General features: G+C 49.0%; 10 protein-coding genes across 10 annotated transcripts; 3 read left to right on the top strand and 7 right to left on the bottom strand.

Moving 5' to 3' along the window:
* Positions 1-186: 186 nt before the first annotated feature.
* Positions 187-1,832, top strand: N7446_001905 (NAD(P)/FAD-dependent oxidoreductase; the record flags this gene model as incomplete). Its single annotated transcript, XM_058510654.1, has 7 exons — positions 187-468; positions 518-673; positions 730-839; positions 891-1,047; positions 1,113-1,219; positions 1,273-1,581; positions 1,646-1,832. 7 exons carry the CDS (start codon positions 187-189, stop codon positions 1,830-1,832), a joined length of 1,308 nt encoding a protein of 435 aa, XP_058376190.1.
* A 2,157-nt stretch (positions 1,833-3,989) lies between these two features.
* Positions 3,990-5,867, bottom strand: N7446_001904 (DMT family transporter). The gene is made up of 6 exons (XM_058510653.1): positions 5,513-5,867; positions 5,119-5,442; positions 5,058-5,063; positions 4,903-4,975; positions 4,423-4,841; positions 3,990-4,369 (listed from the first exon to the last, which is right to left on the bottom strand). The coding sequence occupies exons 1-6, from the start codon at positions 5,633-5,635 to the stop codon at positions 4,064-4,066; spliced, it is 1,251 nt and encodes a 416-aa protein (XP_058376189.1). The 5' UTR covers positions 5,636-5,867; the 3' UTR covers positions 3,990-4,063.
* Positions 5,868-6,267: 400 nt separating this feature from the next.
* On the bottom strand, positions 6,268-7,242 carry rab7 (Rab family GTPase YPT7; the record flags this gene model as incomplete). The annotated part of the gene is made up of 6 exons (XM_058510652.1): positions 6,268-6,377; positions 6,427-6,574; positions 6,643-6,822; positions 6,883-6,978; positions 7,073-7,126; positions 7,213-7,242. The coding sequence occupies 6 exons, from the start codon at positions 7,240-7,242 to the stop codon at positions 6,268-6,270; spliced, it is 618 nt and encodes a 205-aa protein (XP_058376188.1).
* Positions 7,243-7,453: 211 nt separating this feature from the next.
* N7446_001902 (ATG16 family protein) lies at positions 7,454-8,214 on the top strand (the record flags this gene model as incomplete). The annotated part of the gene is made up of 3 exons (XM_058510651.1): positions 7,454-7,552; positions 7,605-7,976; positions 8,056-8,214. 3 exons carry the CDS (start codon positions 7,454-7,456, stop codon positions 8,212-8,214), a joined length of 630 nt encoding a protein of 209 aa, XP_058376187.1.
* A 301-nt stretch (positions 8,215-8,515) lies between these two features.
* Positions 8,516-10,092, bottom strand: dot1 (histone methyltransferase DOT1; the record flags this gene model as incomplete). The annotated part of the gene is made up of 2 exons (XM_058510650.1): positions 8,516-9,479; positions 9,539-10,092. The coding sequence occupies 2 exons, from the start codon at positions 10,090-10,092 to the stop codon at positions 8,516-8,518; spliced, it is 1,518 nt and encodes a 505-aa protein (XP_058376186.1).
* Positions 10,093-10,437: 345 nt separating this feature from the next.
* On the bottom strand, positions 10,438-13,046 carry spb1 (rRNA methyltransferase spb1; the record flags this gene model as incomplete). Its single annotated transcript, XM_058510649.1, has 5 exons — positions 10,438-10,991; positions 11,047-12,178; positions 12,223-12,768; positions 12,826-12,975; positions 13,029-13,046. The coding sequence occupies 5 exons, from the start codon at positions 13,044-13,046 to the stop codon at positions 10,438-10,440; spliced, it is 2,400 nt and encodes a 799-aa protein (XP_058376185.1).
* A 274-nt stretch (positions 13,047-13,320) lies between these two features.
* On the top strand, positions 13,321-16,031 carry N7446_001899 (uncharacterized protein; the record flags this gene model as incomplete). Its single annotated transcript, XM_058510648.1, has 5 exons — positions 13,321-13,437; positions 13,503-15,371; positions 15,424-15,503; positions 15,560-15,709; positions 15,773-16,031. The coding sequence occupies 5 exons, from the start codon at positions 13,321-13,323 to the stop codon at positions 16,029-16,031; spliced, it is 2,475 nt and encodes an 824-aa protein (XP_058376184.1).
* A 414-nt stretch (positions 16,032-16,445) lies between these two features.
* On the bottom strand, positions 16,446-19,271 carry N7446_001898 (uncharacterized protein). The gene is made up of 10 exons (XM_058510647.1): positions 19,036-19,271; positions 18,938-18,983; positions 18,696-18,849; positions 18,443-18,644; positions 17,823-18,390; positions 17,734-17,772; positions 17,615-17,683; positions 17,299-17,558; positions 16,593-17,245; positions 16,446-16,527 (listed from the first exon to the last, which is right to left on the bottom strand). Exons 1-10 carry the CDS (start codon positions 19,134-19,136, stop codon positions 16,478-16,480), a joined length of 2,142 nt encoding a protein of 713 aa, XP_058376183.1. The 5' UTR covers positions 19,137-19,271; the 3' UTR covers positions 16,446-16,477.
* A 586-nt stretch (positions 19,272-19,857) lies between these two features.
* On the bottom strand, positions 19,858-21,396 carry irs4 (the record flags this gene model as incomplete). The annotated part of the gene is made up of 1 exon (XM_058510646.1): positions 19,858-21,396. The coding sequence occupies one exon, from the start codon at positions 21,394-21,396 to the stop codon at positions 19,858-19,860; it is 1,539 nt and encodes a 512-aa protein (XP_058376182.1).
* A 196-nt stretch (positions 21,397-21,592) lies between these two features.
* Positions 21,593-22,156, bottom strand: N7446_001896 (uncharacterized protein; the record flags this gene model as incomplete). The annotated part of the gene is made up of 1 exon (XM_058510645.1): positions 21,593-22,156. The coding sequence occupies one exon, from the start codon at positions 22,154-22,156 to the stop codon at positions 21,593-21,595; it is 564 nt and encodes a 187-aa protein (XP_058376181.1).
* Positions 22,157-22,551: the final 395 nt, after the last annotated feature.

Here is a 22,551-nt window from a genome sequence, read left to right as displayed (position 1 = left end):
ATTGCTGTTGCGGTCTTGATAAACGCTATAATTGGGAACGGTGTCATATTCTGAGTATTTTGAGTCAACCGAGATAACCCTCATATGGTCCCACCCGGCTTTATCAATTGACTTGTCTCCGTGATCCCCTTCAATTGTAACCTTTTTCCCTTTCACTCGCACAACTCGCCAAGCTCAATTCACGGCATGGCTTCTTCCCGTGCAGATACAAAGATTGTTGTCGTCGGGGGAGGCGGAACAATCGGATCTTCAACTGCACTGCATCTCATACGCTCTGGCTACACACCTTCCAACGTCACCGTGCTGGATGTATATCCAATTCCATCCTCCCAATCGGCAGGACATGATCTCAACAAAATCATGAGTATCCGATTGCGTAATAAATCCGATTTGCAACTTTCGCTAGAGGCTCTTGACATGTGGACGAATGATGAGTTGTTTAAACCCTTCTTTCACAAGGTCGGAATGGTGAGTCAACCTATTGTGTATGTATACTTTCATGTTAACATAAAGTTAGATTGATTGTTCTTCGTCTAAGGAGGGGATTGAGAATCTTCAAAAGAAGCTCCAATCCCTTATTGATGTGAATATCGGACTGGAGAAGACGAATACTTGGTTAAATGAAGATGAAATCCTGAAGAAGGCGCCGTTCTTCACACCGGATCAAGTCAAGGTAGCTTCGCTATGAACAGAATCTATTTTGGAAATAACTGACCAGTGTACGCGCAGGGATGGAACGGCTTGTTCTGCAGTGATGGAGGCTGGCTTGCTGCAGCCAAGGCCATCAATGCTATAGGACAATTCCTAAAAGATCAAGGTGTCAACTTCGGATTTGGCGGGTACGTGAGACGATTGTATTGGGGAGTGCGATGTTTACTAATTACTCATAGTGCCGGAACCTTTAAGCGGCCTCTGTTCACAGAGGAAATGACGTGTATTGGCGTTGAGACAGTCGATGGAACGAAATACTATGCCGACAAGGTCGTCCTGGCTGCTGGTGCTTGGAGCTCAACATTGGTTGATCTAGAGGATCAGTGTGTTTCCAAAGTAAGTTGAATTCACATTGCGAAAAAGCGCATCTTGTATCCCTTTACTAACTAGCATGATTCCAGGCCTGGGTCTACGCTCACATCCAACTCACACCCCAAGAAGCTGCCGAGTACAAGAATGCACCGGTAGTATACGACGGTGAATACGGATTCTTCTTCGAGCCTAACGAGTAAGCACCCTCAATCCTCGCGGCCAACTGAACATGCTAATTCCAATCTATAGGTACGGAGTTATCAAAGTCTGCGATGAGTTCCCCGGCTTTACTCGCTTTAAACAGCATCAACCCTACGGTGCTGCTTCTCCCAAGCTGATCTCCGTTCCTCGGTCTCACGCCAAACATCCTACAGATACATATCCCGACGCATCTGAGGTGACCATTCGAAAAGCAATTGCGAGATTCATGCCACGGTTCAAGGATAAAGAACTTTTTAATCGGGCGATGTGCTGGTGTACGGATACTGCAGATGCTAATCTGTTGATTTGTGAACATCCGAAGTGGAAGAACTTTATCTTGGCTACCGGTGACAGTGGGTAAGTAAAGGGCCCAAGAATGGTGTGTTGTGTAGAGTGATGATCTTGCTGACATATATGACAGCCATTCCTTCAAAGTGTTGCCAAATATTGGCAAGCACGTTGTCGAGCTGATCGAAGGATGTCTATCGCAAGATATGGCTGATGCGTGGAGATGGAGACCTGGTGGTGATGCCCTCAAGTCTAGACGTGGTGCCCCTGCGAAGGATCTAGCTGATATGCCGGGGTGGAAACATGATGCAAAGCTATGATGTAGATTATTATAGACTGGCAATTTTATAGTTTCTCATATTGTACATGTACAGCTTTACGTGGAAAATCTGCCACAATTTCTGAAATGTCTGAGTCACTAAGGGAACTAAGCTCTCCTATAAAGTATCTAACTACATATTAGCGTGGACTCAGGGAGGGAGCAATGAAGGTGAAAGAGGAGGCCAGAAAAAAGCAGGTCTTGTGCGATTTCTCGTGTTTAGCGGTGAGTAGTTGCATGAACCCTGTGGTGAACCACAGACACATCTCATCGGGCCAATTATTTACCAAAGAAGTATGCATCCTCCACCAATTGGATTTGAAGAATCGTGTAATCGTACATAGGACTGAGAATGGGACAGTGTTGGCGGACGTGGCCGCTGAAGAAAACATATTCCCATGATGTAGTCCTTGCCATGCAAAAGAAAATAAAAGTCAACGATAGAACAGAACGATAGAACAGACAGGGAGTATCGAAATATTTCAGGAAACACCGGTGATGCTGCTGCTAGTTGAGCTATGTGGCAGAGTAAACACTGTCGGGATGGTGATAGGTGCTGAGATGATAAAGCAAAAGGAGGTATCAAACGAGTTAAAAGAATGCAAATATTATATAAACCTTTGACTGCAACCGAGGATTATATTCAAGGGTGGCTGAGTGTAAGTAGGCACAGCAATCACACATAGCAGACAACTATTCCGCGCAGAGAAATGTAAAGTTACTTATACCCAAGTGAAATGTTCTTGATCTCCAGTTCAATAGGCAACCTCAAACTGAGTTGTCATTTCTAAACAGTCACAACTAGACTCTCAATATGTCGGAAGTATTCCTAAATCCCGTGTTCATTGTAACTCCTTCACCACCACAACGCCTTCCAGTGCCCTGATCGCTTCTACAGCCTCCGCAGTGAGGTGTCTAGTACCATTTAGAATAAGCTTGGAAGGTTACTCTTGTACTTACGGCGGGACCGAAATAGGAGGATATGAGTTAGTTGAGGTCTAACTCTCGGCTCCAGTATCTTTGTTCACGATCCTATTTATCCGTGTCAGACCACACTCTTTGCATTTAGTGCACATTATATCGTAATCCCTCTCCTTGAATCTATAAGAGATTCTCTTGATATTGCATCAGCACTAGCATCAACTTTGATGTAAGGCAATAATACTTTCCTGGACTTACTTTTCTTTCGGACATTTCCAAAGAAAAGGTCTAGATCAAAGTTCAGGTTGCTGATGAATTTTCAAGTGGGAGTATGACCGGAGGAAACTGAAGGAAGGCATAAGGGGGTCGACAAGACGCTTATTTATGCACAAGACCTGTCTGGGAGTATTTATTTGTCTTACCTTCATGTACATATACTACACCATCAGATAGAATGCTCGTAAGATAGGCACTGTTGTTATTCAAGGGCACTTTGATACAAGGATGGATCTATTTCTTCAACTAAACCTACTGTAACCTCATTCAATTTTGAAACGCGCGGCCTGAAAGGTGCAGACTGAAGAGCCTGCAAAGGACTACTTAATTGTAATGTCTCTTGCTTGATGTTAGGACCTAGGAGCCGGTAGAAAAATTTCTATACTAGCTCAACATAATTGCCATAATATTATATATGTTGTCATGGCAAGTGTCGGGGATCGGGGATGTAATTCGTTAATAAGTAGTGCGTCTTATACCTCCCATGTACGCTCCTGGACACAAGGCGCCATTAGCACCAGAGGCAGTTAATTCCGTCAATTTCTTACTTCCTCGGATTTTATCAGTGAATGTCGGGCTAAATTGCCAACAGTGTTATTATTACATGGATGTCTAGGTAAAAGGCTTATTTTAGGCAAACAAAACTTACTTTGGCCAAACTCTCACCCAACAACACCCCTACGGCATAGTATGATTGAGCTAGCCAATATGCAGAAATCCACGGATACGGTGTATCGTAGAAATGAACAGCTATACTCAGGACTAGTACTGAAACTTCAGACCACTCCGGGGTCATGTTGGCCTTGGATATAAATGTATGCTAGTGATGCTTAAGAAGAAAATAACAGATAATATATAGTCTCTGCTATTATATAGAGTTTAGTGAAATCTATTCCACTCTAGATGGAAAAGCCAAAAAGGTCGCAAAACAACTAGGTAACAAGAGATAAGAAAGAAGAGAGAAATGTGACAACGCCGTTTTTAGGACATGCAACGAACAGAAAATAAAAAGGAAAATATTCTACAATGACCTCCTTAACGCATCTCCTCTTCCTCCGCAGGAATGCTGTTATACTCGCCGGAAGAGGGCCCGCCTGCTCCACTAGAATTAGCAAGATCATCCTGTGTCTTGCTCTCATGGTTAACAACCAAGAATGACAAGAACACAATAGCTGCTCCAACCCAATATAATGCGCTGGCGTATTGCCCCTGTAGGACGATTTGTCCAACCAAAGAAAGCGGGATGGTTAGACTGAGGCCGACAGTCACGACGAGTGGTGTGGTAAGGAGCATGGCATAGGCCCAAAAAATGTCAGACACGAAAGATGCAAGCGAGTTGGACTGAATTTCAAATTAGTTAGGTGGACACGAATGACAAGAGGATTAAAACATACCAGAATGATCGTCCAAACTCGGCTCGTCTCCGGCAAGGCAAAAGTCTCAATTCCAGTCCAGTGGAAAATGAAGAAACCGGGCCATAGAAGGACAACGTTGAAGAATCCAACTAGCCCGAAGAATAGTGACATGTCCACCTTGGACTCGTCGCCAACTTGCTTCTTCATCACGATGGTATAAAGACCATACATTATGGCACTGAAGGCAGCCATGGCATCACCCAGGGCAATTTCTCCAGATGACTTGTGCGGGAATGAGCCCTCACTACCGTCTGAGGCTGCGCCTGCGTCGTCCGACTTGGTGAGGTCCACGCGCGAAATCAGGATGATGCCGATCAATGAAGCAATAACACCCAAGAATTTACGCGCAGTGAACTTCTCAACACCAATCAAGGCACCGAAGATCAGAGTCCAAACACCTGGAAGAGTGTGAATACAAGACTACAAGTGTGTTGAATTCTCAAGACAGGGAATACTCACCACTAGTGGAAGTCAAGATAGTTGTACTCCCGACGGTAGTGAACTGAAGACATCCCATAGCAAAGTAGTTTGCCTATTCATAAAATCACAGATTAGTCCATGCCAGACACAACTACTCATACAACATCAACCAAAACATGGGATGTACGACATACAACAAACTATAACAGGTTAGCAACCGGATCGAATACTCTCAAGCGGAGGTAGCATCCATACCCAAAGCATACAAAACTGAACACTTAATTTAGCCGTAGCCTTCAACCCCAACTTGGCATTCGAAGCATCCTGACTGGGGCGTCTAAACCGTGCACCTTCCTCGTCCGAGTCGCCATGTAGGATACTCTCTTCCTCAGCTTTAGGATCATGCGAATCCAAATGTCGCAGCAAGCTCTTGAGCGAGGTGATCTGTGAGAGTTTCCCCTGGCGCCAGAGACCCCATGTCCGCCGGATAAGGATTGTGAAGAGGGGTATCATGAACATCGACGTGTTTGTATAAGTCACAAAGAAGGGTTTCGGGTACGTTCTGTCGGCGAAGATTGTCTGAGGTCATTCAAGAGAAGATCAGCTAAACTGTTCGTAACGTGTTGGTTTGAAGATGGGGTGCGCATACGCTACCGAGGAAATTCGATGCTGTCCAGAGCACGACTACCACCAGGAGTAGGATTATTCCTAGCGTTCGCCGGGGGATGCCGAATACCCTTGGACCGGGTCCATCTGAGGTGGCAGGAGGCATTCTGCAGTGGTTGGGGTGGATGAAGCAGTGAAGATTGTGCTGTGCGACCCGTCAACATGTATGTCGGTTGGACGCCGCCGATGTTGCCTATGTCGCCGATGTCGTGTCGCAATCGCTATGTTTGCGTCTGGTGATGTCGATGAGAGATCAGGCGACACCGGCATCAGCGCAACGTGTGATAGTACTGGAGGAGTAAACGAATGTGACCGGACCTGCCAAGAGCGAAGACGGGGGTTGCCGCCAAGCATTCGATAAGGGTTCTGGGGGCGAAATGTCACCGGGCCGTTCAGGAACATTTTATGCGTTTCCAGGCAATTATAGGGCACGTTTAACGCTTGGTTTTTCATTCCACATTCTGATTTTACTGCTTCGCTTCAACACGTACAACTGCAAAGACAGAAAATGGGTTGTAATAGAACAAGACACGTCTGCAGAAAACCAAGTACAAACTAGATAGACTTGAGAGGCAATCTCCACGAGACCTAAAATATCTACAAGACGGGGGAAGACAACGTCCAAAAGTAAAACCATAGTCTTCTCTACAGACTCAAAAACTGGAGACCAATGTGGCGACAGTACAGAAACACAAAAGAAAAGGGTCGCTGGAACATCAAGAGAATGGGAAGGGTATATCAACAGGCACAGCCATCGCGGTCGTTGTCCAGATGGATGTTGATCGGGTCACTAAATTCACCACTGAACTCCTCAGCCTCTTCTTGGGCGAGGGCACTGCGCGCGATGACTTGATTTTGTTAGCATGGACAAAGTCGTGAACTGGAGTCTCGACTCACCTTCGAATGCCTGTTCGACATTGACAGCTTCCTTGGCACTGGTCTCGAAGTAAGGGATGTTACCCTTGGACTGACAAAAAGTCATAGCCCGTTTTGAGGAGATCATGCGCTTGTTCTCCTCCACATCGATCTTGTTGCCGATGACCACCTGCATATGATTAGCACGGACCATGTCATTTTTGCCTCACAAGGCAGAATGTGAAAATGTCAACTTACGAATGGGAAGCTCTCGGGGTCTCTTGGGCTGGCTTGGATCAGGAACTCGTCCCGCCAGCTGTCCAGCGCCTCGAAACTCTTGGAGTTGTTCACGTCGTAGACAAGGACACAACAGTCGGCTCCTCGGTAGAAGGCGACACCCAATGACTGGAACCGTTCTTGACCTGCAGTGTCCCAAATCTGGTATCTCCCAGTCAGCTATAGCCCCCACATGGCGATCGAGGTGTTTTCAAGCCTCACCTGCATTGTGACGAGTCGGTCATCGACGAGAACTTCCTTCGTGAGGAAGTCGGCTCCGATGGTAGCTTTGTAGCTTCCGCTGAACTTCTTGTTGACCTAGCCATCTCGGAAAATTTCATGTTAGCGCTGGTAGGAATTGGCGACCGGCTGCGGCACAGCTGCCGAGCGCTGGGGGCAAGGATGAACGGACATATTGGTTCATCAAGCTTGTCTTTCCGACACCGCTGTCACCGAGGATAATAACCTGTAACACGAAAGGACCCAGTCAGTAACGTAACTCATTTCATAGAATTTGAAGTCCGGCACATGGGGTAGTTGCGGAAGCTGTACCTTCAGGAGGACCTTCTTTCGTGACGCCATGGCAGGGAATCGGCCAAGAGACAGGTCAAAGAACAATAAACGAACAGAGGTTGTTTCCAATATCAAGCAAAGACTTAGTAATCTCTGCTGCAGGGAAAGTGAGGAGAGTCGGAGTTGGGTTGCAGCCGGATTCGATGACGGGCGGTCGATCGGGCGGTGGACTTGATAACGATAGCACCGCATCTCATCACTCCACTCCTATCACATATCCATGGCCCACTGGAGAGATGAGTACTTGGCTGCCCTGACAGTTCGAGATCAGAGAGAGAAGCAAATGCTTCTCTATATGATGCCTGTCCGTCTTCTGAATGTTATTGTTGAGCGATATCGACTGACATCATTTTACCAATCTAGATACTCAGCTTGCAGATCGCACCAGCAAACTGCATGCCGTAGCAGCTGCTACGAGCACCAGCTCAACGCCTAGACAGAGCGACTCTCAAAGCATTCCAGCTCCCTTGGTGGCGCCATCCAAAAAACAACTATCTTCTGAATCAGGCTCTACCCCGACTGATCTTCTCAATACAGCGCGTGCAGAGCTGTCCGAAGCACAGCGCTCCCGGTATGACTTGCAAGACCGCTTAAACCGAGCGAGCAAGGAGTTAGAAAAGCTCCACAGGAAGGGTAATCTGGATGATCGACGCATTAACACTCTAGAAAGCGAGAAGGTGCATCTGCAGCTCCGTTTGAAAGACAGGGATGCCGAACTGAAAGGGAAAGCCAAGCTTCTAGAGGTAAGCAGCTCGGCTCCCTTTGATGGAAGTCATATAGGATTTTGAGCGAAGTGTAGGCTAATATCGTCTGGTTTCACAGGATTTCCAAGACGAGATGGCAACACTGAACCTTCAACTCAACATGGCTGAGGATCGTTCAGCTCGGCTTCAAAAGGAGAACCAGGATCTGGTGGATCGTTGGATGGCGAGGATGGGCCAGGAAGCTGACGCCATGAACAAGGCATCAAAATTTTCTTAATCGTTTAATGCACTGGGTGCACAACAGGGTCGCTGGAAGTCCCTTTGGCGAATTGTATACGAATATCGGTGCCTTTCACTTGGCTGCACCAAATAGATCACATAGCGTTTGCTTTAGATGTCGACTCATGGAATTATTTGCATGCCTGAAATGTCAAATGTAGTTGAATTCTATATATTCAGAGATAATATCATATATGAAACCAAAAGAAATGGAAAGGTATATCCAAAGACAGGTACTATACAAAATGCCAAAAACAATATACGTGCCAATCCAAAGTGACCGATCAGGCTATCGCCATTCATAGAGTGCTTTCCATGAATGACTTAAGCCGAGAACTATCCTTAGTGGCAATGAAATATGTACCGCCAACGTCGGTCCAGCTAACGTGGTTCGACCAATAATTCTTCTGCTGCACTTGGAGGAGGTTAACAGGAGAGTTCAGGTTGCGGGATTGGATCTTGTGGCCAGCAGGGACGAATGACTTGAGCGAGACGATCTTGCAGCCTTCCTTCATATCCAAGAAGTGGTTAATGAGTTCGTTGTTCAGTTGGGGTGTGAACGCTTGATTGTTGATAAGCACTACATCAGCCCGCTTCAAGACGTTGATAATGCTCTCCTGCTCGAGGAAATCACCACGCACAAGATGCGTCTTGCCTGGTAAAATTCCCCAGAGACGGCATCGCGCTTTGAACTCGGATTGCTGCAACTCGGCCAAATCACAGGCATTTGACATCATCTCACACCCCCAGCTCTCACATCCAATTTCAAGGGCCGCTTGAAGGACGACATTGCCCACACCAGATCCAAGATCGACAAATACCTGGCCTGACTTGAGCTTGGTTTCCTTGAAAATAGTGCTGATGAAGCGGGGGAGAAGCTCTCCATAGACATTGTCCGTGCCGTTCTCGTATTGTCGGAGGGAGTCAACCCGAGGTGATACCGTGCGCGCATAAATCTGAGTCAGAATGCGCTCCACCCACGGTAAACTGATACGTTCCGTTGTGTCTAGATGCTTGGCAAGGCTCCCGCTGGTTCTCAGTCGCTGAATAGCTTTGTTGTAATCACCAACAGCCTCTCTGAATTGGGTCTCGGATGTGACAGCCAGAGCTCGGCGTAATCTTCGCTTGATACCAGTCGTCTCGTCATTAAACTCGTCCGCCTCCTCACTTGGAATGTAATTGTCGGAAACAGTCTCGATGACCTGCACGATATCGTCGATGGGCCGGAATTCGTCATTGTCTCTAGGGACCACTGATTCATATCTAATGAAAAATTAGCCTGTCTGACTTTAACCCAAAGTAGACTTGTTCAAATCACATACCTCTCCTGCTGCGAAGCACTGGGGTATTGCAGGAGGATTTGTTTCGACTTGCCCTCGGCACCGAACGCCGGCTTGAACTTGCTGGCCTTTTGGCCCGAGATGTCTGCAGCATGCACCATCTTGAAAGGTCGAGACCCTTCCTCCGAGAATGCTTTCACTGACCGAAGCCGCCGTTCCGGGTCCGGTTCGGCACTGGCGCTCGTCCTTGCACGCTTTCGCACTTCGAACGAGGTATCACTGTCACTCGCATCATCATCGCTCGAGAGCCGTTGCTCCGGTGTAGGCCTTTTCCGAATGCGCGAGGGGGTACTTCGTTTCGACGAGCGTGCATCGGCGTCGCTTGAGACTGATCGGGCTTTCAGCGGGTGCGTCTTCCGGCTCCGCTCCGACGAGGATGGGATTCGAGGCGATCGAGTATCCGGGGTTTGTGTTGCTGATCGTGTAGTTGCAGGGGCAGCAGGTCGAGTCTGCACGACTTTGCGGATTTGCGCTTTCTTGGGTTGTAGAGAGAAGGCTCCGGCCCCTCCTTTTTGGAGGTGATCGAAAAATCCCATAGGGAATATGCAAAATATGAACAAATAACAAAGTAAGAAATGCAAGGAAGTGTATGCAAAGGACTAAGGATAGAGGGGTGAGAGAAGAAAGAAAAAGAAAGGCTTATCGATTAAGGCGCCACTCGGGGAAAACCACGCGATCCCCGTTGTCTTGGCGCTCTAGACTGTACCTTGACTACACTTCACTTCTTATATTTGACTTCACTTGACTTGACTTGTGTCATCTCGTGTATCTCGTATGAAAGGCAATTGTTGAAACCAGAGAATTAAGAAGAATGAACCGTGGGGTATCACAATGATTTGATTTTTGCTATGTAAACTCGATTCAACTATAGACACTCTCCTCTATTTCTTCTTCTTTGCCAATCTCTTCTCCGCACGAATATCCTTCTTCATACGGGCATCCACAATCTTGTACTTGCCCTTGACACCCTTGGGACGGCCAGAGATACCACGGTTGGCACCCTTGGCCACAACCAACTTGACTTCCTGCTTGGGCTTCTTCTTGCCAGCCTTGCTCATGATCTTGGCAATGGCACCGGCCTTGTCACGCTCGCTGAGGGCCTCGTCGTCTGCCAAAAGTGCAGATTTCTTGCGCAGCTTCTCCAAGCGCTGGGCGGCCTTGTACTTCTTGCGACCCTTGGCCTCCATGACCTTCTTGATCGGACGGGCGTTGATGGCACGCATCTTTTCTCTGATAGCAGCCGCGGCGGCCTTGGTGGTGGGACGAACCATCTTGCTGTGCTTGCCTTCATCGTCAATGAACCACTCAGGCAGACCGTCCACGTCACGGAAGGAGAATCGGTTGAAGCCATCGTCAATAATATCGGTCGATTTCTTTTCACCGGTAGCCATTGACTGCGCAAGAGCCATGGCCTCAGCGGTAATAATGTCGATATCTGCACAGGATGTTAGTGATGGAATCTCGGCGGTTAGCATATCAACGTCACTTACCCAGCTGGCCATTAGCCTTCTTCGGATCTCCTAGGTCGACAGGCTCGCCCTCGTCGGACTCATCTTCCCATTCAGAGTCCTTCTTGGCGTTCTTCTTGGCATCCTTCTTGTTCTTTTGCTTGGAAGCAGGGGTCTTCTCCTCAACGTCCGAATCATCGTCCATTTCAAAAATGTTATCACCTTCATCCGCCTCTTGCTTTCCTTCTTCCTGCTCTTCGTCCTCCTCCTCCTCCTCCTCGTCTTCCTCGACTCCTAGCCCGTGGAAGATATCTTGATCAAAGAACAAGGAGGCATTGTTTGAGAGGTTTCCAGGACGAGGTACTGTGTTTGAATCGACCATCTCTTCATCTTCCTGTTCCTCTTCCTCCTCCTCATCGCTGCCCTTGTTCTCATCAGAGAAGCCATCCCACTCATCTTTCTCGTATTCTTTGCGGTTTTTCTTGGCACGCAGTTTTGAATCCTTGTCTTCCTTGCGCTCTTGGTATTTCTCATACAGAGTATCAAGCTCCCGTTCGAGACGATCACCTTCGTCATCGCTCTCTTCATCTTCGGATTCAGAGTCATCCTCGCTTTCACTCTCAGCTGGAAGATCACGAGCGTTGATTACCTTGTCTCTGGCACCCTCGCGGTCCACACGCTTAAGAGAGAAAGTTGTGTCATCACCTCCCATTCCAAGCTGCTCCATACCAATTTCCATTGGTGTGGTCATGTTCATCTGCAAACGAACAATCTCCTTTCGCTTCTTTTCATTTTCCTTGCGTCTTTGCTTCTTGCCCTTGGCAGTCTCCTGCTCGCGCATGCGCATAAGATCCTCTTGGATGGCCAACTCTTCGTCCATGGGGGCGACCTCGGCGACCTCTTCCGCGTCTCCCTCTTGCGTCTTCTTCTTGACAACGAGACCGAACTTCTCGCGAACCTTGATACGCCATCTGAGCAGGTTGCGGAATTCCTTCTTACCAAGGACCTTCAAATCCTCACAGCAGGTTCGAATTTCTTCTGTAGTATCTTCTAGACGCTCAAGGGTAGACATGGCAAGATCTCCACCGGGAGGTTGTTGGAAACTGAGCTTGTTGTAGCCACCCAGAATAGAGATGGGATCCGTTGTGTTGATGAACTCAGTGACTGGGAGCTCCTTGAACTGGGTGTAGTCTCCCTCTTCATAACCTTCACGCTTACGCTTCTTTTTTCCGGGTTGAAGACCTTCGCCTCATAGTTGGGAGTAGGGGCAGAAAGTTCAGCAAAGACGTGCTTAGGGTCGAGGAACTTGGGATCGATGCGCTTGGGGGCCTTGTATCCGCGACAAACGACGAAAATTTCGGCAGAGACATTTCGAGAGGAAGGAGGCTTGGTGGCCTCGACGGAAGTGAACAGCTGCTTGAAAACCCACAGCAGTGGGTTATAATCCTTGGAACGGAAGACCTTGGTGACGAAGCTTCCGCCCTCGGCCAAGAAATCAGTGGCCAGCCTCAGGGACTCCAGAACCAGTTCAGCCTGGGAGAAAGCATCCTGTACCCACGCGGCACCAACGTTGGGTGCACCATCGTGAAGCACAATGTCGGCCTTCCAGTGCTTGAGGTGGGATTTGATGGTGGCGCGACACTTTTCCGTTGTGATATCGCTCTGAAAAGTAATGGCTCGGGGGATTGGCTTGATTGGGGAGAGATCGACACCGATGATCAGACTTTGCGCGGGCATGTACTCTGCAGCGACTTGACACCAAGACTGCGGAGAAGTTAGACATGCGACTTTTCACAAAGAGGATGACTTGATGGTACTTACACCAGGCGCAGCGCAAAGATCGATACAAACTCTGCTTTTCTCCAGGAAACCATACTTCTGGTTCAATTGGATCAACTTGAAAGCAGCACGGGCTCGGTAACCCTTCTCTTTGGCAAGCCGATACCACTTATCCAAACGACCTTTTCCATGCTGCAGATAGTCAGTAAATGAAGCAAAGTGAGCCGGAAAAAAATATGACTGACCTTCTTCTGGATCGCCATTTTGACGGAAAACTGATCTATTCAGACCAGAAAAAAGGCGGAACTAAATGACTGGGGAAAAGAGCGAATGTATACTTTTCCATCGAAGATCTGAGAAAAAAAATTGGCAATACTTATCGCTGACCGCCTTTGTACCGATTCCAGGTTCTCCAGCTTGTGGCCTGAGGCCAAAAGCGGTGCCAGACATGTGACGTGATATCATTCAGGCACCCTCTCGTGGCGGATGCTTGTCTACTGATTGCATAGCTCTACTGATGTTTTTACCTCTACCTCCATGACGAAGGGATCTCGCAAGAGAGTCAAGCCCAGCCCCTCCGGCGAGGACTCGCCGACTCCAGCGCCCAGTAATGCCCGAGCTCGTTCTGACTCCCAGTCGAGAGGGCATAATGCAGTGAGTATTGGGTTTGTCTAGCACATTCAAGATATGTCTGGCTAATCGATTTTCTCATGTTATAGAGCTGGTATCCCGGGTCCTGGTCATCCGTTGCCAGAGTCACCAAAGCGGCCCCAGTTACCGAGGTTGCCCGTGAGAGTATTTCGGCGGCGAGAAACGTAGCTTCGAGCGTTACAGCCTCATCAACTTCTCTCCTTGATACACCCAACAAGATTCGACATCCCTCCCTTCAACTTACGAGAAAATCGGGGTCCTCGGCCAGATCTCTCCCTGCTGATGCTACTACAACCCGTGTCAACATTGCATCAGATGGGTCGGCTTCCACGCCAGCTGTCGTCGATACCGGAGAATTCAGTGCAACGGGAACTGTAACACCCGATAAAGAAACGTCCGGCGAGAACGACACCAAGCCACTGGAAGAACCCGCCAAGGAACAGGAGGCTACTCCTAACACCGATCCTGGCACTTTGCATGTAGGACATGCAGAGGGCCCTGAACAATATAGCAGCTGGCTCTCATGGATCTATGGGCAGCCAAGTACATCTAATGGTGTTGCGGCTGCACTACAATCGACAGGAACTGCGGAGCGTGCGGTCGGAAACCAAACTACAGAGCCGACTGAAGGTCAACCTACCACGAAGGACGTCACAGCCGAAGAAGAACAAACAGAACCGGAGCCAGAGCAGACAAAGGATACTATAGAAGTTACTCCAGTGGCGCAGAAGCGATCTTGGCTTCAGATGTGGTACGGTTCTAACGCGCCCAGCAAGAAAGAAGAGCCATCAGCTTCAGAACCCACAGTCTCTTCGACGAATACGGAATCACCCGAAACTGCCGACATCAATATGACACCCAAGGATCCCCCAGGTGAGGCAAGAGAGCCCACTGGAGGGACACGGAATCCGGTTGGAAATACGAGATCATCTGGCTGGTCATTCTGGTCCAAGGATTCGACAAAGGACGGGCACTCAGACAAACCGCAGGAAGGCGAAGCGGTTGAAGCATCGATTGAACCACACGCCCAATCCAAGCCGACAACACTTGAGCCAGACCCAGAAACAAATGTGAAGATCACCCAAAAGGGCAGCATCAAAGTCAAACCACCTAAAGACAACCGCGCCAAAGACGGATCTGTGTCTGCGGTCGAGACCAGTTCCACACCTACACCACCCGTTGAGCCTCGACCAGCTGATACCACCGCCTCAAAGCAATTACAGAAAATCCTCCCCAACCAGGTATTGCCACGTTTCGAAGAAACGTACACATTCGAGGAGTCGCCCTCCCTCTTCCAGAGTCTTGGTCGATTCCTCCATTATGGAAAAGGGCCAGAACTCAAACATGTTAGCAGAGTCAAGGACCCGCTGCATGTTAAACACGCCTTGGCCATTGGTGTCCATGGATATTTCCCAGCTCCTTTCATTCGGAGTGTACTCGGACAACCCACAGGAACCTCAATTCGGTTCTCCAATATGGCAGCGGACGCTATTCGCAAGTACACAGAAAGCCACGGCTATGCCTGCAACATTGAAAAGATTGCCTTAGAAGGAGAAGGCCGCATTGTGGAGCGGGTGGACGTACTCTGGAAGCTGCTTCTGAATTGGATGGAAGAGATCCGCAAAGCAGATTTTATAATGGTTGCTTGTCACAGTCAAGGAGTACCAGTGGCGATTATGCTAGTTGCGAAGCTGATCCAGTTTGGCTGCCTTGATGCTAAAAGAGTCGGGATTTGCGCCATGGCTGGTGTAAACCTTGGTCCCTTCCCTGATTACAGATCTCGCTGGATCAGCGGCTCGGCTGGAGAGCTGTTTGAATTTGCACTTCCTTTCAGCAAAGTTTCGAAGGAGTATGAGGCAGCTCTAAAATGTGCTCTTGAATTTGGTGTCCGCATTTCTTACATCGGCAGTATTGACGATCAACTCGTTTCTTTGGAGGTGCGTACATTCCTCACTTCTATCATATACCATTCCTCTAACTTGCTCCCAGTCCTCCCTCTTCTCACCCATAGCGCACCCGTACGTCTACCGCGCCGTGTTCGTCGATGGCCGCGTCCATGCCCCAAGTTTGTAAGCAACGCTCACCTCTGTCCAACTCATCAAAAATGCTAATAACCGAATAATAGCCTCTCCCACTTAGTCGGCTTCGCTCTCAAGCTCCGAAACCTGGGTATATCAGACCACGGTCTAATCCACGAACTAAGCGCCCCACTAGCAGGCAGTCTATACACTGGAGAAGGCCATTCTCGCCTGTACGACGATGAAGCGGTATATTAGTATGCAACCCCCCACGCCCCAAACAGCCTCCTAATCCAAATCTAACACCATCACCCATCTAGCATGGCCATCGAATTCGCCCTAGAAACATCCTCTGTCCCAAATTCAACAATCAGCATCAAACGAGCCAGCGGCTCCGTCACTCCGAATCCATATATCCTCCCCTTCGCCATGCGCGGTCTTCTAGAAGAAGAATTCGTGCGTCGCGAACTACACGACGAGACGATGGAGTTACTTCGGCAGTTTGATGACTGGAAACCTTCTAGTAAGGTTTTGAAGGATGTCAAGTTCCGGCTTGAGGGTATCCGGTCTAAACTGTAGATTGAGACTGGATATTAACCGGGGAAAGTTGCTGTTAGCATTTGGTTAGAATGGAAACGGGAAATAACTATGCGTTTCTTTTCTAGGGTTTGCTTTGTTCTCCCATGCATATATATATATACAAATTTCAACGAGAGACGGATTATTTCGATAGGCGTATTATATTGCTTTATTCGATCTTGATGAATGGATTATAGATGTGGCAGGATAGGGTCTGCTTTCGTGTGCGTACAGAATAACTATCGATGCGAGTTGAGGACAGAAAGAATTTGAAATCCACATGCCATAAACGCCGGAAGCCTTCCCCGTCCCAAAAAAAGGATATAAAAAGAGCAGAAAAAGGAACAGTGGAGATATAAGTCGTAAGAGGGGAGGATCTTCGATATGCAAATAGTAGGCTTGGATGTACCAAAAAAGAAAAAAAAAAAAAGAAGAGAAAATCCGGATTAAATATGGGATGCTGGGAACGCCGTTTTATATGCACCTTGGATTTCATCTAAAATAATGTTAGCAAGACGACATACCAGGTTATCAACCCAAAGAGAACCAGGATAAACTCACCTCTCATCCCATCCATCGCCTCAAAAGCAAGCGAATAATTCGAAACAGCAGCAACAATCCGCTGCAACCCCTGTCTCAACTCCTGAATAAGTTGCCCAGTGGAATCACTACTCTGCTCATTATCCGCATCAAGAGACAGCTGCTTCGCCACGCGAGCTTTATAGAAGATCATGAACATGGCATAACTACTCTGCATAAGACAGCACGCAAATGAAGGCATAGTCCTCGGCAATGGGCGGCGCCGCTGCTGCTGACTATCAGTGAGCGGCTGAGGAACAGGCAAGCTCTGGAACATGCGAGAGATAACGAGAGCGGCCTGGAGACAGATTTTCGCTGATTGTTGCGTGCTGTAGGGGAAACTCGAGGCGAAAGGGTATTGCGAGTATTGGGGTGCGTAGGTGTTCATGTCTGGGTGGATTTCGGAAGATGTTGTTGAGGAATCAGAGGGAGTCATGTATTCTGATGAGGCGGCTCGGCGGAATGTATCTAGGTTGCTGCAGGAGCAGGTTACGTTGGTTATGCCTGAGTTTGGCAGGCCGGGTTTTTCGTTCGAGGTTGTTGTGTTTGGGTTTGCGGCTGTTAGGTCGCAGTGTCGCTTTATAAAGATTGGGATGTCGGAGAAGGCTCGGAAGCGGTGCGTTTTGATTTGGGCACTGGGGGTTTTGGTTAGTTAGATGTGGATTGTAGAGGGCATTGGGGTGCGTACCTGGCTAGTTTGATTCGGGCTATTGCGCGTATGCTTAGCGCTGTGATGGATTCGTTATGGTCGCCGAAGTCTGATGATTGGGGCATGATGGGAAGTAACTCTGCTTGAGTGATTACAGCGGTTGTCCATGCATCCAGTTGTTGCATGCGTTCGAACATATAGTACAGGCCTGATTGCGAAGTGAGGCACTTGTTGAGGTCTCCAATAAATTGTGTTGCTGATACTAGGACTTGTTGGGCCTGTATCAGAATTGACCAACCCTGAAGGAGAGTTAGCAAATCCGAAATGTGGCGAGAGTTGAATTGTCCAGACAAACCTCTGCATCAGATGAGAAGGTTGGGTATGGTGTCGTAAACTGGGGATCATTAATGACAATGGCAGGCATCTTTTCTCGATAAGCGTCAAGTTCACAATCAACGGAATGATTATACTCACCGTCGTGCTCACAATAGACCCTTGCATAACGCAATAATACTAATAAATGGTCAATCATAATCCCAGACTCGAATTCAAGGGAGACAAACCGTCAACCACCAAGCTCTCCGTTTAGCCTCTGAAATTTCATCATTTTCCATCTGCGCATAAAGCGACTTGTCCAAAGCAATTGCCAAGGCCTGACCAGCCCGATATCTCATCTTGAGCAAATTCCCCCGTTGCGCATATTCATATACAGAAAGAATCAACAAGGCAAGAAGACTCTCGAGATCCACAGGCGTCCTAGAATGGAACCTCTCCCGTCCAACAAAAGGCCGTGCTGCAGACAATGCCTGACCGGGGTCAGTTGCCGACAAGTCAAGATCACACTCGGCTTCGATAGTTGAATTTGCAAGCTGGGCAAAACTGTGCGCGTAGGCTCTGCGTTGAATAATAGATGCTGCAGAAGATGGTTCGAGATCCCTTGGGTGCGGGATCAAAGCCAGGATTGCGGAGATTGCAAGACTTAGCGGTGATCTGGGTCGATACATCATCATGGGTTCGGGTGTATTAGAACCTGGAACGGGGACATTCAAGGGTCGATCTCGGCATGGTGGTGAGACCCGTGGTGGTAGAATAGGGAAATAATTATGGATGAAATCATAGTAGGCATTCAATCTGGTTGAATGTATAAGAGATGTGTTGGATGTCACGCAGAAACAGAACTTACATCTCCGGTTCACTTCCATAGGTCCTAACGAAGGACTGGGAGCTGGTCGTGGACGGCGGCATCGGAGGCACTTGCATATGTGATTGCCCTTCGCCAGTGAAGTAGCCCTGGAATATGGATGGCATTTCGGATTGGAGATCGAGATGTCGCAACCCTGCACCAGGCAGGGCGAGATCATCGATTTGACTAAACATCCCCGATGCTGAGCCCTCGTTAGTGACATGGCGAGGCGTGAGTCGTTACATGTACATACCATCTTCGAACTCGCCGGGCGAAGGCATAGTACCATATTGCGCATCATTTTGCCTAGACTCTTTCTCTGGCGAGTCAGAAGTCTTTTCCTTCTTTTTCCGTGGACCGCCTCTCTTGCTAGGAAGATATGAGCATTCACGATCTTTGCTGACACACTAAAGCAGATCGAGAGTTAGTCCAAACATATCCTTAGCGCTTGCGCCAGACCCAAAAGGAATCCCAGCAAAACTAGAGCAAACATACATTCGAACAGGGCGTTTGGCCGCCACAGCGTGTTCTCGACGCCCGACTGGAAGAAATTAGCGGGGAAAGTCCATAAAGAGAAACCGGGATTTGCTCACCAAGGCAGACAAGCTACCTTCACAGGCGGTTTGGCAAACTTCTTGCGAACTGGCCGCGCCGTCGAGGCAAGCCCGTTATAATCGTGGAAACTGTCGGCCATGGTCACAACTATAAGGGGATCTCCGAGTTCGTCTCCAAAAAATTCTTCGAAATCTACATCAATTCGCAAATAACACCATTAGTTGGGCGCATTTTGCGACTCAACTTGGAAGTTGCAAATTAAACAAAAGATGAGTCTGAAAGTGAGTGACATAGAGAGACTTTGCGGTGATCTTCGCAAATCCCGAGCTTGGAGGTTTCGGGATTTGCTTTCTCTCTAAGCAGCCCACCCCAAATTGGAGATTTGTCAACGCAGGGACATGCATACCGCTATGATGGATGATGGATATTGATATCGGTGTGCATATTTGTGTAATTGTGTGTCCGTCTATTTTCTTGATATTTACACTGATTTGGTCAAGGCATAAATGGTGACAACCTCCGTACATCTGTTACTCGTAGTAGTACGCAGCCAGGGGCGATGAAAGCACGTAATTTTACCGCCTGAAACAAGATCACGTGCGCACTAGAGTGCGATGATGTATAAGATCCAATTTTATTCTTTTGATGTGTGGATGAAGAGAGCTTGTGATGATCCCGGGGGGGTGTTCCCGGTGATGACTTCCAGCCATACAGCCTCGGCGTAATGTCGGACATGCGAATATCAAATTCCATGTGGGTCCCGACGCAAATTATATCCCTAAAGGTACTACTGTATTGGTTGGTATACATTGACGTACGGAGAAGGGGGTGCATATTCCAATTCGTAAGCGCATTTACATTTAAGCATGGCCCTTGCCCTTTCCAAGGGGGAGCTTAATGCCCGCAACATGCCGCACGCTATCCCAGACACTGTCGGGGACCTTCACGGGGAGTTTGTGTCCCTTCAATTGCTGATCGATCAACCACATTCCGACGACAAATTCTTCTCGATCTAGCAACCCGATGTTTTGGTGATCCACAAGATCCCACACTTGCTCCAGAATCATGTTCGGGAGGCGGCTGCGGGACCAGATCTCGCGGACAACGAGGTTGACGACCATATCCGAAGAATTGGGGGGCCAAGTGCCGTCTTCACACGGGCCGGGGACCCGATCGTTCATGCTGGGGATGAGGAGCCCTTTATTCGAGGCCCAAACACCTTCATACCGTTTGCGTTCCTTCTCCGTCACTTCGCGTCGCCAGCGCTTACGATCTCCCTCATGGTGCTTGTGGGGGTGCTTGTGAAGGAGGTTTCTGTGTTTTCGATGATCGGCTTCGGTGGGTTTCGGCATGCCGCGGAGAGTCTGCGGCATGCCCTTCTGGGGACTCGGGGTCCTGGAGAGATCACTCTTGGGCGAGTGTGTCAGATGTAGAATGGACCGTGCCCGCCGTCGCTGTGGAGGTAGCGGTGGGGGAACCTTGGTTGCCGGGGATGCTCGTGATGATGCGAGGGAGGATGCGACAATGGCATTAGAGAGTGCTTCCTCGCTCATTCCGGTGGACTCATTTAATAGGCTGGATGTACTAGACTTGTACGATAACCCTGATACTGAGACCGCACCCGGGGTTGAGGGTTGCAGGGGTGTTGGGAGAGCTCCATGGCTTCTGACAGACGCCCGTGATGGAGGCAACCGTGGTGGAAGTCTGGGTTTTGCGTCTTGTGGTGGTACGGAAGAATACCGGGGCCCGACAGATGGCGGAGGGCTCGAGACGCGATTATCAGGATAATCTATGGTCATCCTGGATTGTTGGGATGGCGGGCGCTCGTAGCTTGGTAGCTCGCGATCGGATTCCAAGTCATCCTGCAGCATGCGATCCAAAGGACTACGTCTCCCAGGGTCTGGACGAAGAGGAGTTGGGGACCGTAGCTCCCGCTTTTCTGGCTCCGGGTTAGATGTTCGCATCCTGCTTGCACTCCGTAACGCGCCGAGCCTGGCAGCAGACATTGGAGATACTGGCGGCGGTGCACTGGGGTCCCGTGCAGGGGACCTTGACGCAGCGAGTCGGGCCGCAACTTGCTCAGGAGCTGGCGAGAGCGATGAGGCTGAGGTTCGACCTCGCGTGCTCACAGGAGGGGAAAGTGGCCTTGCCGTCAATCTCCCGATCTTGTCCTTCACGGAGCCCACTTCGGGTGCTGGGTCGGATCCGGTCGACTGGCGTACCAGCTCATGATTATCCACTCTGCTTGCAAGTGCCGCAGCGAGAGCGGCTGATGGTTTGTTCTTCACGGGTGATGGATCCCTGGAGTGTCGAAAAGCCAAGGTGGCGCCTTGTCGAGCGGGGTCATTGCGGGACATGGCCAACCGCTGGTTCGCGGATGAAGCGGAATCGCCATTCATGGAATCGATCTCCCGCCTCGGGTATGTATGTACACTGTAGCTGTTGATGTGATGTGGTTAGGTACGATGTGGAGCCGGCGGCGGCCGGAGACCGACCCGGAGATCGACATTCTTGGCAGCTTGTGACTTGGGCTTGATGAGATGCAGGTGGTGATATCCTTCTAGAAAAAAGAAAAGCTGGAGGGAAAGTTTGCACCTAGAAGCCCTGTTGAGCCCAGCTTGCTCCCGCCACCCTTTTCAATTGGTCTTCGCTGATCATCCCATCCCTCTCGGCTGGGGGCAACTTCGCCCTTCCAAACAAATCCTGGAATGGAATAATCACCGCGTCCCCCGAAATTGTCACCCTGTTGTTCACTTTCGAAATGGTTGTATGCTGGGTGCGATGAGCGCCTCTGCTAGCCTGCCGCCACATCTCAATACTGACTTTAGCCTCTGATCTGCTCACTTTCATGGCAATGGCTAAATTGGCGTTTCCAGCTGTGGGACTCAACCAATAGTCAATGTCCCGTTTAAGCATGGTGGGTGTTTCAGACACAGCCACTTCAACAGCGACTGTCACCGATCCTGTAGCACCGGCACCGGCTGGAGGGACTCGAGGTCCCCATGCGAAGTCGGCGGCCTTCCCCTTGCCCTCAGCTCGAATACCAGACCCGGAAAAAGACGTGATTTCGTTCAGCGTGTTAGGCCCCATGTGTGCTAGTTCAAGTGCCAGTTCAGTCGCAAGAGTCCCCACGGCCGCCCCATGCTCGGGGGAAGACATTTTCACGAGTAACAAGCTGTGTGGTATGTCAAACGAAAATCGAACTTTTGGGAAGTAAGTGCTGCTTGGGTCGAGGAAGTCGTGCTGTAAGTCTACAGGATTAATAGAAAAAAGTACATGTTCAGGTTCGTCAACTGCTCGTTGGCGCCTGCCAAATTCATCATCTAGCATACGATAGAAATGATGCCTTCCTTGATATCGGTACTTCCTGAGAGGTAGACCCTCCAGGCAGCCATCTTCATGCTGGGGAGAGCAAAGGGTGGGCTCAGTCATTTTCTAGGAGTCTGACGCCAAATATCGAGAAATCAGTTATGGGAGGATATCAAAAGAAAGACGATCCAAGATCAAATTACGAGTCCGAAGTGCAGCAACAATGACCTCACATGTCCCGTTAG

The sequence above is a fragment of the Penicillium canescens genome (genome assembly GCF_028828765.1).
Source record: "Penicillium canescens strain IBT 15451 chromosome Unknown utg000002l_segment0_segment0, whole genome shotgun sequence".
Classification (NCBI taxonomy): Eukaryota; Fungi; Ascomycota; class Eurotiomycetes; order Eurotiales; family Aspergillaceae; genus Penicillium; species Penicillium canescens.
This window is presented reverse-complemented; position numbering and strand designations above follow the sequence as displayed.

Bases quoted from the DNA above. Each gene is read 5' to 3' on its own strand.
- N7446_001904 (XM_058510653.1), bottom strand. From the start codon at position 5,635: ATGCCTCCTGCCACCTCAGATGGACCCGGTCCAAGGGTATTCGGCATC. The intron at 4,842-4,902 runs GTGAGTATTCCC...ACACTCTTCCAG, and splicing joins TATCTTGACTTCCACTAGTG to GTGTTTGGACTCTGATCTTC. The intron at 4,370-4,422 runs GTATGTTTTAAT...TTTGAAATTCAG, and splicing joins GAGTTTGGACGATCATTCTG to TCCAACTCGCTTGCATCTTT.
- N7446_001898 (XM_058510647.1), bottom strand. From the start codon at position 19,136: ATGGCCGACAGTTTCCACGATTATAACGGGCTTGCCTCGACGGCGCGG. The intron at 17,773-17,822 runs GTTTGTCTCCCT...ACCATTTATTAG, and splicing joins GGAGAGCTTGGTGGTTGACG to TATTATTGCGTTATGCAAGG. The intron at 17,684-17,733 runs GTGAGTATAATC...TATCGAGAAAAG, and splicing joins GGTCTATTGTGAGCACGACG to ATGCCTGCCATTGTCATTAA.